Source organism: Protomyctophum parallelum (genome assembly GCF_964188405.1).
Source record: "Protomyctophum parallelum genome assembly, chromosome: 17".
Lineage (NCBI taxonomy): Eukaryota > Metazoa > Chordata > Actinopteri > Myctophiformes > Myctophidae > Protomyctophum > Protomyctophum parallelum.
In genome coordinates, this window is record NC_139719.1 from 38,955,447 (window position 1) to 38,967,870 (window position 12,424).

A 12,424-nucleotide genomic window follows, 5' to 3' on the forward strand; every position below is an offset into this window, starting at 1 on the left:
TCCGATATTTCATATTCCATCCTAATTGGCTAATATTGCCTTTCAAAGTTTGCAGGAGGTTTGAACAAAAAGCCTCAAATCATGAACGCAGCGTGCAATTTACGTGAAATCTTTCACGCACTTTCCTACTAGGCTGAGGAATATATCCCACCCTTTTCACATTGGCCTATTATAGCGCCACCAGGAGGCCACAACCTGACCTGCCCCCCCCCCCCCCCCCCCCCCAAGAATAATCGTATTTGAACTGGGGAAGCACTTGTAATTGCAGTTTTGGAGGTTCTACAGATAAATAGTGTGAAAATAGCAGATCTGCAAGCTCATAACGCCTCGCAAGTTCGCAACATGAGCTTGTAGATTGGCTATTCCCCAATTGTTTGCCTCTTTCTTATGTCATTTGACAATTTGGCCAATGTTTGACGAATTATTATAAAATAGTTTGATTATATTTGATGCAGTAAATGTTCTTTTCTTTCTTTCTTTCTTTCTTTTATAAAAAATGGTCTCAAAAGTTCTTAAAGGACCACTTCACCACTCTTCATAATTGGGCCTCACTAATGTTCATGATAAAATACAAAAAAAAAAATCCTACTTGGTCTGTGTCTTGGGCTGTGGGCAGTTCAGAAACCCTTCCACCAGTGACATCACGTTAGGCAGATAGTTTTTATTATCGTGAGAACGATGGCTTCCATTAGGCCTATCACAACTTCTCAGGAATAGAAAGCCTGCAGTTTCTATTAGCTTGGATTCCCATCGATGATGTCACTGGTGGACGGGTGTGTCTGAACTGCCCACAGTAGCCCTCCCGTGAGACACAGACTGAGTAGAAAGGTTTTGTGGTATTTCATCATGAACATTAGTGAGGACCAATTATATGAAGAGAGGTTAAGAAGTGGTGAAGTTGTCACTTCACTGTCAACCGGGGAACCCCCGCAAGATCCCAGGCTGAGACCCACCATACCATACCAACGTACCTGAGGTCGATGATCATGCCGTCGGTGTTGACCACCTTATTCCAGACGTGTTCCACGATGATCTGGGCGATGGCCTTGACCTCCTCGAAGTCTCCGAACATGTCGAAGCGCAGGTAGCCGATGTTGTGCTCCAGCAGGTCGGTGTGGAAGGACACCTTGATCAGCTCGATGAACATCTCGGGAGAAGCGTCCTGCGGCAACGGAAGAGTTTATGTTCTACGGTTTCATTAAGTATTATATGTGGCCAAAGTATGAAGTGAAACCATTTCAGCTTCAGGTTAAGAAGTAAAATAGCACATGATCTATAGACTTTATAAATGTTTTTACACACATTTCACATAATTACGTGTTTTTGAGGGAAGCGAGCCCCTCCTATACACAGGTTGAATGTTTGTCTTTAGTTCAATGTTTGTTTAATAAACGCCATTGACAATGAATGGAAAACTTATGTAATTTTGTAACTCATTACGTCAAATTGTCTCTTTATTGTTAATGGCGTTTAGTGTTTGTGTTGGCACCTTTTGTTTTACATCACCATTACTTCACCTAATCAACATGAGTTAGACTCTAATATATTAGCGCCCCTCACTTCACATGGGTGTGGTTTTTTATACAATGTTTGCGTTTGTCAGATTGTAGAATATGGGTACAGTTCAATGAACGTACAGATCAATACAAAATCTGCTGAATTTTCAATTCACCAGAACGATGCAGATTATACACTTATATGCAACAAAAAAAAACAATAAAAAAGGAAATCAAGGGGAAACATGTACAGTATAATTCAGTAATACAGTCATAAGTTTGTTATTTTCTTACTTGAATTAACAAACATATTTATTAACTGTTTGACAGTTTTGTTAGCTCTATTTATGTGTTTTAATATTTGATTATTTAAACCAATAGGGCAATTATAAGCTTTTAGCTTCAGCCTACACCTTTTCGGGCCACTCAAGTGTCTTGAATAATGAATTATGTATTGTTATACATGCTTGTTAAGAAAGGTCAGAAATAAACTAAAACAAAAAAAATTGAAATGAAAAGTGAAACCATGTATATCTTACCATCGGTGGCAGAGCAGGGGTGTTACTGGTGGTCTTCAGACTCTTGTCTCCGGACAGAGTCTTGAGGTCTCCAGACAGCTTGGCCTCCAGGCCGGCCTTGGTGTTGACCAGGCCGTACTCGCCGCCGGCCAGCAGTCCCTTCAGCTTGTCGGCCACGTCGGCGCCGACGGCCTCGAAGGCGTAGTTCTCGGCGACCAGCGCGGCGGACCCCTCCACTATGGCGGCGACCTGGCCGCGCAGCACGAGGATCTCCAGGGCGGTGGCGAGCGCGTCCTCGGCGGCGACGTCCACGTCCGGGCTGACACCGACGACCTCCCAGGTGGAGCCCGTGACGGGGTTGACGGACTTGGCCGTGGGGATGGTGACGTAGAAGTCGGTGTCGGTCACACGGATCTTTTCGACCTTCAGGGAGCCGCCGGCCGTCTTCTCTCCGACGAGGGTGGCCCTCTTGAGGTTCTTCAGGCAGTAGGCCACGTCCTCGGCCACGCCGGTGGTGTGTTCGCTGGTGAGGATGACCAGGGGCTTGGTGCTTCCGTACCTGTGTGTCGCCGAGCAGGCCGGACATGGTGAACAGACAGACGCATAAGCTTAGTGTCACCTATAATGCTATGTATGTCATGTATGGGGTTTTTTGAGTGGTGCAACCACTCCTACAACCAGCTTGCAATGTCCTCGTACCTGTTTGTGTGTGTGTCTGTGTAAGCACGAGTATGTGACTTAATAATAGCAGTAGGGGGCGCCAGAAACAGTGAGAGGGGTAGTGACTCTAATGAGAGAGAGTGAGAGAGAGAGAGAGAGAGATAGAGAGAGAGGGGGGGGGGGGGGGGGGGGGAATTGCACCACTCAGTTCACACGTGTGTGATTTTTATTGAAAAAATGACTGCCATGGAGCACGATTTTTACTGGGATATTGTTGTTAACAAAATATGGAACAGCAGAAGTGCCTTGATGATTCACCAGGAGGCCATCTCGGGAGAGATGGCCAGATAAACAGATAAACAGATAGGCCTATAGACTGAACTGAAAAGACAGAGATCTCTGGACTCGAGACAAAAAAAAAACTAAAACCATGGCACTTTTGTATTGAAATGCCTCATTTGATTTGTATTGTACGTCATTTCCATGTGAATACATAAATTGTAAACCCTGAATAATTTTCAATAAAGTATAAAAAGTGAACAGACACGCACGCACGCAGACACGCACGCACGCACACACACACACACACACACACACACACACGGTGGTTCTCAACCTTGTCAGGCCACGACCCCCTATGACAATAAATGTTTGTCACTTTTTCACTGACGAAAACTAAATGGAAATAGCAGATCTACGACGAGTTGTGAGCTTGTAGATCAGCGAAGTGTAAATAAATCAGTCATTATGACGGCATTAAGGCCCACCAAAATACATTTTGGGTGAGGACAACGAGGGGCTTAATTTTAACTCTGCAAGACCCGGATATATTTCTACTTGCAAAAAAGAGATTTCAACCTTACGGCCAAGCTACACCAGGCAATTTTGCGCGCGTGCGTATGCGTTTACTGCGCACGTTTACTGCGCACGTTTACTGCGCGCGTACAGTGCGTTTGGATAGGACCAATATATGTCAATGATACCAGCTACACCGACGCACGGATACCGCAGGCCATCCTACGCGTGCTCTAAAAATAGGATCGGTTCAAATGTGTTTACGTGCGTATGCCCCCATGCGTGCGTATCTATATATCCTCCCGGAAGTTCCCGCACAAACCTGCCGCACGTCTGACAGATCGATGTAGCCACAGGGCATTTGGCTTACGCACGCACGGTCCGTGCGTTTAGAGTAAACGGGCGAGAAAAGCCTGGTGTAGCTTGGCCGTTACTACTACTTTGTACTACTAGGACTTTGTGCCTCTGTGGGGGGTATTTATATGCAAATAACATGACCAATGGCATTGCAAGACTAAACAATTAACATCAACGATGATGTTTATGTGAAAAAAGAACAGAAAAATATTAAATATTAATTAATTGTAATGTTGCAACGGTGGGTCTTGCAGGGTTTAATTGGCACTTATAATCTCCGTACCTCTGTCCGAGCAGGTCGGTCATGGTGAACCATAATGGTCGTGTCCGAGGGGGCGGTCGTACGTACCTCTGTCCGAGCAGGTCGGTCATGGTGAACCATAATGGTCGTGTCTGAGGGGGCGGTCGTACGTACCTCTGTCTGAGCAGGTCGGTCATGGTGAACCATAATGGTCGTGTCCGAGGGGGCGGTCGTACGTACCTCTGTCTGAGCAGGTCGGTCATGGTGAACCATAATGGTCGTGTCCGAGGGGGCGGTCGTACGTACCTCTGTCTGAGCAGGTCGGTCATGGTGAACCATAATGGTCGTGTCTGAGGGGGCGGTCGTACGTACCTCTGTCTGAGCAGGTCGGTCATGGTGAACCATAATGGTCGTGTCCGAGGGGGCGGTCGTACGTACCTCTGTCCGAGCAGGTCGGTCATGGTGAACAGCTCCGTGGTCGTGTCCGAGGGGCGGTCGTAGACGCTGTCGATGTGGACGGCGGGCTCGGCGTCGGTGAAGTACGACACGATGTAGGGTATGCCCGAGATGTCCCCGCTCATGGTGTGGCGCAGGTCAAAGATCAGCGCAGAGGAGGGCAGCAGCTTGCTCCACACCAGCTCCAGGAGCGTGGGCCCGATCTTCTCGGCCACCTGCGCGCCAATGATGTGGTCGATGCGCAGGTAGCCCACGTTGCCCTCCAGCACGTCCAGCTTGATGGCGTGCTGGAGCATGGCCAGGAGCTGCTCGGTGGGCAGGTCGGGGACCTGGGGAGGGGCTTCGGCGGCGGTGTAGCCCGGCTCGTGGGAGACCCTGAGGCGCGGGTCGTTGATGGTGCTCTGGACCCCCGAGGTGAGCACGCTGGCCAGGGTCTCGGGGTCGGGGATGCTGAGGATCTCCGTGTTGCTGGAGGCCGCGTCGATGGCGCCCTGCATGCCCACCAGCTTCTCCGGGGAGCAGTAGTTGTCCAGGAGGATCTTGGCCATGTCTATGATGAGGCTGGGAGGGAAGGTGGCGCGCACCACCAGCACGTTGCTCAGGAGAAGCAGAGACGCCGCCAGGAGGACTGCTTTAGCCATTTTTCTTTTCTCTCGTTTCGGAGAGACTTGAGAGAAACCGATCGGCAAGAACCTCCGTCCGTCCACGCTGAGGTTCTTTGACAAATGGGACTGTTTCCTGACTGCACGCGTTTCTGTTAACGCTCACATAAGAGGCTTTGCCCCCCACAATAAACCCACTAATCGCATTATCCCCTGCAGTGCTTTTGTAAGACAATAACAAGCTATAGCCAAACAGGGTCGCACCACGTTGCCCAATATACCATCCTTAAATATGGCAAGGGACTTACGGTAAATGTGCCATTCATAGTAACGTAAGACAGGGATATCTCCAATGAGGGGATTGTGACTGGTAGAAATAGTTACCCTACTTCAGTCAGCCACTGTCTAGGGCTATTTTCTGAGCACCTTCCATGTGTGTTTGCGTCTTAGAGGTCTACAGCTCATAGAAGGCTCATAGACAGCGGTAATTGTATAACCTGTATGCATACAGAAAGTTGAATACTTTGCATCTCTGTGGTTCTTGTTGAAAAGGGCCCGGGAGATTAATGAGTCTAAACTAAGTGAACATTGTATGTATGTGTGACTTTTAGCAGACCCAAATAGGTATTGTGTATCATGTATAATTTGTGGACTGTGGTTGTGTTGCCTACATGTACGTGCACAGAATGCAAACATAACCTCTCTAATGGCACGACGAAAGGATGTCTCACAACAGTATAATTACAATCATCTCGCAAATCCCACGCGGATGCAATGGGTTGGTTTTTTCTTCGCTTTTTGTTTTATGAAAAGGAATTAATCTAACATCATCACAGTTTCTAGGTGGAAGTTCATTCCGTGGCGAGAAAGCTTGCCGTCTTAGCAATTTTTTGCATACCCCACCAACATTTGTTGCACAGGCTTATTCCATATGGTATGCTAAGTCTAAGTCAGCACTTTATTCTCACAGGCTTAGAACAACAATCTGCTGCTCTGTCCTCCTACTTGTGGGAGCATTTTGATTGACCTCAAGCCCTGTTTTTGCACGCTGATCTGGCACTGGCATTCAGTGGATCACACACCAGTTATAAGGGCCTGACATCGAAATGTAAAAAGAATGTCTTCTAAATCATGACAGTTTTCTGAAAAACCCTATATGTTTCTATATCAGTGAATATTTCATGTGAAGGACCCCAGAAAAAAGTATATATAGCCTAATTGGCAGCCGACCCCCATCTGAAAAATATGCTGTTCCAGGGACCGACTCCCAGAAGCAAAGTTCTTAGTTAAAAATGTTCACTCTGTAACAACAATATATATTCAAAGATTTGAGGCACATTTTCACGATTTTTCTAAAATAGCAAATCTACAAGCTCGTAGCGTGGCACTCGGTGCCACACCATGAGCTTGTAGATCTGCTATTTTTCAATAGCTAAAGTATAAGATAATGCTCAAAACACCAAAAGGGGTTCCCGTCCAGAATGGGTTAACCACTTTCTTCTATTCTTATTCAAACTAACCTATACGTTTACAACTTGACTCGATGACCAACCATGCACTAACCGCCGTCTGCACCGCATCTCTCTGCCAAAAAAAGCCAATCTTCAAGCTTGCAATAATGAATTTGCGTTGTGAGCTTGTAAAATCTGCTATTCTGGGGGCGACTGTTTCTCCCTAGAATAGGCATGGTTGCTGGCTGTTCAATCAAAAGTAGTGAATTCGAGGTTTCTGCAAGCTCACAAGATAAGGACTTTTTGGACATTTTCTGAACATCTTTTGAACATTTCCGAAAGTCTTTGCCTATAATAATGTGCCCGACATAAAGAAGAAATTAGGGTCAAGTTGTTAATGGGACGGCAGTGGAATGTTAAATGGTGCATTTATATAGCCTTACACTATGTAAAGCGCCTTTATCCAAGGTGCTTGCCTTTACATAGTGTGCATTACATTCACCCATGCACACACACATTCATACACCGATGTAAGGCACCAACCAGCACATCGGGAGCAATTCGGGGTTCAGTGTCTTGCTCAAGGACACTTCAACACTAAAGGTCATTACACACTGGCGAATTGGCGACGCGATATATTCGTGCGAATAATTCGCATTTAAAAATAAACTATTGAAGTCCATGCAAGCTTCCACATCAGTGGCGAATGTGCGAAAATGCGACCGTTTTCGCTTTTATTTGTTCGCTCTGGTGTCGTATTTTGCAGAGATTCGCAGGCGAACTGCAACATGCAATATTTCGCATTTTCAGATCGCTTATTCGCATCGCGTCGCTAATTCGCCAGTGTGTAATGACCTTAACTCTAGGCAAGGATGGCTCCAGGGGGGGGGGGGGGGGGCAAGGGGGGGCTTCTGGTGGAGGCTTAGCCCCCCTAAGCCCCCCCTCAAAACAAGCCCAATTGACTGACTTCTATATGTAAACGAAGATTCAGCCCCCCCCCCCCTCCTTGAAATAGCCAGACCCCACCATAGCACCCCCAGTCACAATTTTCTGGAGCCGTCGCTGAGGGAGCCCGGATTCGAACTGGCAACCTTGCCATCCGGCCACTCTACCCCTGAGCCACCGCCGCCCTACCCCTGAGCCACCGCCGCCCTACCCCTGAGCCACCGCCGCCCCATGTTCCCTCAACTTCCCTGTTCAATGTGCTGCTCAACATAGAAGAAACATGTCTTATCACCAGCAAGCAGACTTATTTGTCAATTACAGTAACGGACATTGTTGTTAATAATATTGTTAAATATAACGAAGCCAATATCATGAACAAGTTCGTTTATTTGTGTGTGTGGTTTAAATACTTTATTGCGGGGTAAAATAACGGAGGAGAGATCTTTGCCTGCAGCAACAGAATAGTAGAGGAAGTGAACAGTGACAGTTTGTAGGTTTCTTTGCAAATGGCTCCCTCTACTGGTTGTTTTCAGTGCTTAACAATTGCACAAGGACATTCTGGAAGTGCTTTTGGTAGTAGGAAAGAAAAACAACAAGACCACATACGTAGGCCTACATAAGATAAGCCTACATATAAGTGACACATACCCATACATATATTTTAAACATTAAAAAGATTAATTCAAAAACACCAAAGTACATTTATTTCTAAACCTACACTGGTTCTGTAGTCACGTAAAAATGGGTCAACAAACACGTACAATACATTGTCGGATTATGCATTTGGTATTAGTAATACATGTGATGTCAACAGGAATTACACAAAGTTTAAAAACAACACACTGATGTCATCATATTTCAAAACAAAAGGCATCTCATATCATCACAGTTTTCATCTTTTCTTCTGGGATGTGCTTCCCTATACAGTAAGTGCAAATAGAGGAGTTTTAAGGTGCCCAAATTAATACAAAGTGTATCAATATATATATATATAAAAAATGAAATTATCTAGAATCATTAAGGTTTGACTTTTTTTTTCTTGGACCACATGGATTATGGTTCACATTTAATGTGATCAAATGAAGAAAAAAGTGGAATGTCCGCACACGATATAATTCTGCTCCCCATCCCTTTTATTTCAACCTAAATACAACAATGTTTCGCCACTCCGGGCTCCAATAACTGTATTTAGTATTATACAGTTATATTATAGTATTGTATTTAGGTTGAAATAAAAAGGACGGGGAGCAGAATTATATATTGTGTGCGGACATTCCACTTTTTTTCTTCATTTAGTCACTTTTTGGGTCCAGCACCGTATTCGGACACTGGGATGTGCATTATTGTTTTTCTTCTTCACATTTAATGTGAAGAATAATAGTAATAAACTCTGATGTTTCCTTGGTTTCTGCTCTATCTTCACGTATCGTGTTTGAAAAGGTTAGAGTGTTTTACAACGTCATATTTCAACGAGCAAAAGTGTCCACGAGCCAGTCGTGGACAGTAAGGAAACACATTTACTTGAGTACTGCACTTAAGCAAATGTACCCGAGACTGAGTACTGATTATCTTTTGCAAAGGGTTCCAGGGGGTCCCCAGGGGGTTCCCCATGCAGAATAATTGGTTAATGTAGCATCACAATTAGTCTGACCACTTTAACCCTACAGATCGGCTACTTGAAAATAGCCAACCTACAAGCTCACAATGTGTCACATTGCTACAGTATGCGCTGCGTGAGCTTGTTGATCTGTTATTTTCAACAACAAAAAATCTTAAATCCTATGTATTTCAGATCAGGGTCCATGTATGGCCTTAATTTATACTTCATCAAGTATACACTATAGTCTTAACTCTTGTGATGTATAGGCTATAGTTGTAATGTCTGACTTCTTCCTTTGTTGGTTGGTTGGTTTACACAGAAAGGACAGTGCATATAGAGAGTCAGGACAGACAGACAGACAGACAGACGAGGCACTCGAGACACTCGAGATAGGACACCGGGAGTCAGATTCAAACCCTTCAACTCACAAGGAGCATGTGCCTATTGTGCTAACTATAGCAGAACTACCAAGGAACCCTGATATAGTTGTTATGCATGAAGTGTACTGTAATTAAACAAAGGGTAAAGTAATCAAGTTGAAGGTAGATTAAAAACTATAGGGATGCACGATTAATCGGTAGCACAATCGGAACTGGCCATATCGGCCATAAAGATGCCATATCTGTCTCAAAATAATACAGATTATTTTAATCGGTTTTCACCAGCAAAAACAAATAAACACAATTAATAATATAATCTAAATTTTATTTGTGTACTCATCTCATTCAGTAGCCACTTGGAAAAGTATTATGCTATTTATTTATTGATTGATTGAATAATTTATTAACAGGCTTTGGGCCAAGCCCCTATAGGGCCTATAGGCTTGTTTCCATTGTGGTCCTCTGTATAATATCGGAATCGGTCAGAATCGTTATCGGCTCGGATATGACCCTGCAAATAATCGGAGATCGGAGATCGGTCATAATTTCGTAACCGTGCACCCCTATTAAAAACAGAACGACACCGACGATTACTTCCTGTGGCCTCTCTTCGCCCGCCTCGACGATATGACCTTCTGGGCCACCTTCAGCGCGTCGCTCGCCTGGCAGATGATGTGCGGCTCGACGCCCGACACGCTCCACACCTTCCCCGTGGCGGCGCTCAGCACCGCCAGGTTGGGCACCGAGGCGTACAGGATGCTGTCCCCGATCTGGTAGGTGCCGCTGGACAGCGAGCCGCCCATGGTGGGCTCGCCGACCACGGTGGCGCGGCCCAGGTCCTTCATGGTGCGGACGAACACCTCGGCCGCCGAGCCCGTCATGTGGGACGTGAGGATGAAGACGTCCCGGGACGAGCCGTAGCGCTGGCCCAGGACCTGCGGCGACGTCAGCACCTCCGTCACGGCGTTGGTGGAGCGGTTGAAGACCGAGTAGAGGTGCTTGGGTGGCGGCTCGCCGTCGAAGAAGTAGGTGCACAGCAGAGGAATGGCCGTGGTGTAGATGCCCGTGTTGTACCTGTTGTTGGTGTAAAAAGAAACCTTTTTTGAGCAGTCGGTTCCCAAACCTTTTCACGTCAAGGACCCCCCCAAATTGACACTAATTAGACCCCCCTTTTGAAGATATATGCCAGGGACCCCCCATACGAGAAGATTTTTTTACGGCTCTAGCAACGATTCTCAACCCGTTTAATTTCAAGGACCCCCCAGTTGTGTGTATGTAATGTAATTTCTATCTCTGGGACCCCAATTTATATTGTAAAATCAATGTCAATTTAACTCTGAGAGAGTACAAATGGTGATTCCATTTGTACACTCTCAGAGTTACAGACCCATAAGGTCCATTTGGTTCCAAACTATCACTTAGCTGGGGACCCCCTGGAACTCCCTCAAGGACCCCTGGGGGTCCCTGGACCCCACTTTGGGAACCACTGTTTTAGAGCATCTATAACATTACTTAAAAGAGTGTCCACACTCCATAGTGACTAGTGTACGTGGTCCAATTAAAACGAGAGGCCACAGACCAGCCCTGATCTAGTGTACTGGAAGCGATATTAAAAACTCCTTCAGAGCTCTCCGGTTAGGCCATCTGATGACAACCGACCTTGGGGTGCGGCCCAGACAATCGTGTCTTCCAGCATACAGCATACACTAGTGTTCCAGCATACAATAAGGTCAGACTGAAGAGGTATTTTGTTCATCAGTCGACTCTGAGGCTTAATCAGGATTTTGGCCGCAGGACTAGACTGAGCTGTGGACATTGCTCTCTGCCCTTATGTTTCTATGTATGTATATATTTTCATTTTTTGTCCTGTGTTATGTCAAATGTGTGTATGTGTTGCATACAAGGCCGCTGGGTCGCAAAACAAATTTCAGTGCAAACTGACAATAAAGTACTATATCATATCATCATTTTTCTCGGCTTGATTACTGCAATGCACTTTTTTCAGGACTGCCTAAGAAAACAACTGACAGATTACAACTTGTCCAAAATGCAGCAGCCAGAGTTTTAACTAGAACTAAGATGAGAGAACATATTACTCCAGTTTTGGCATCACTGCACTGGCTTCCGGTTGTTTTTAGGATTGTTTTTAAAATTATTTTACTTGTCTATAAAGCTCTCAATGGTCTCGCACCTTCCTACCTACATGACTGCCTGCCTAAATATGTCCCAAACCGCCCCCTAAGGTCTTCCACCGCCGGCTTGCTCGCTTTGCCCAAAAAAATGGCAACTAAAAAATACGGGGAAGCAGCTTTTTGCTTCTACGGGCCGTCGGCTTGGAACAAGCTCCCTCTGTACCTTCGTCAGGCAGCCTCTGTAGACATTTTTAAAGCTCAGCTCAAGACCCACTTCTACAACATTGCCTTTAATTGATCTTTTATTTTCTCACTGTACTGCATTACTGCTTGTTTTTTAATGTCGTTGCCTTGCTTTTCTTTTATTCTCCATTGTTCTGTAAAGCACTTTGAGCTGCATTTCATGTCATGAAAGGTGCTATACAAATAAAGTTTTATTATTATTATCATATCATATCATATCATATCATATCATACTGTGGAGTGAATTAATTACTTAATTTGTGAAATAACAAGGCTCGTATTTCTTTATCCATATTCTTTTGCTGTTCATGTATCTAAATCATACACGGAAATCGTGAGTGCAGTAGGCTCCATGGGACCACTGTCTATTGCCTTATATTTCACTTCAGAATAATTTAATACTATGTCATGTTTTGGGCTACTTGTAATCTCTGTGTATTAACTCATAACCGGACTCTCTAGGATAAACCGAACTGCACATATTGCTACATCACACTGTGTGAAAAGAGGAGTTAACGGGCAATTATGGGCACTATATTTGCCCGTAA

At 45.2% G+C, this 12,424-nt stretch overlaps 2 protein-coding genes across 2 annotated transcripts in view; one reads left to right on the forward strand and one right to left on the reverse strand.

Moving 5' to 3' along the window:
• kctd2 (potassium channel tetramerization domain containing 2) overlaps window positions 1-12,424 on the forward strand; it is a 182,675-nt gene that overhangs the window by 15,999 nt on the left and 154,252 nt on the right. The window lies entirely within an intron of this gene.
• The window catches only part of irbpl (interphotoreceptor retinoid-binding protein like), a gene marked incomplete at both ends in the record, with an annotated part of 50,419 nt that overhangs the window by 2,583 nt on the left and 35,412 nt on the right, over window positions 1-12,424 (reverse strand). Inside the window, 4 exons of the mRNA XM_083787611.1 lie at window positions 972-1,162; window positions 2,036-2,573; window positions 4,506-5,261; window positions 10,096-10,575. Of these exons, the coding sequence (XP_083643737.1) occupies window positions 972-1,162; window positions 2,036-2,573; window positions 4,506-5,261; window positions 10,096-10,575 (1,965 nt within the window). The remainder of the gene's footprint in view (window positions 1-971; window positions 1,163-2,035; window positions 2,574-4,505; window positions 5,262-10,095; window positions 10,576-12,424) is intronic.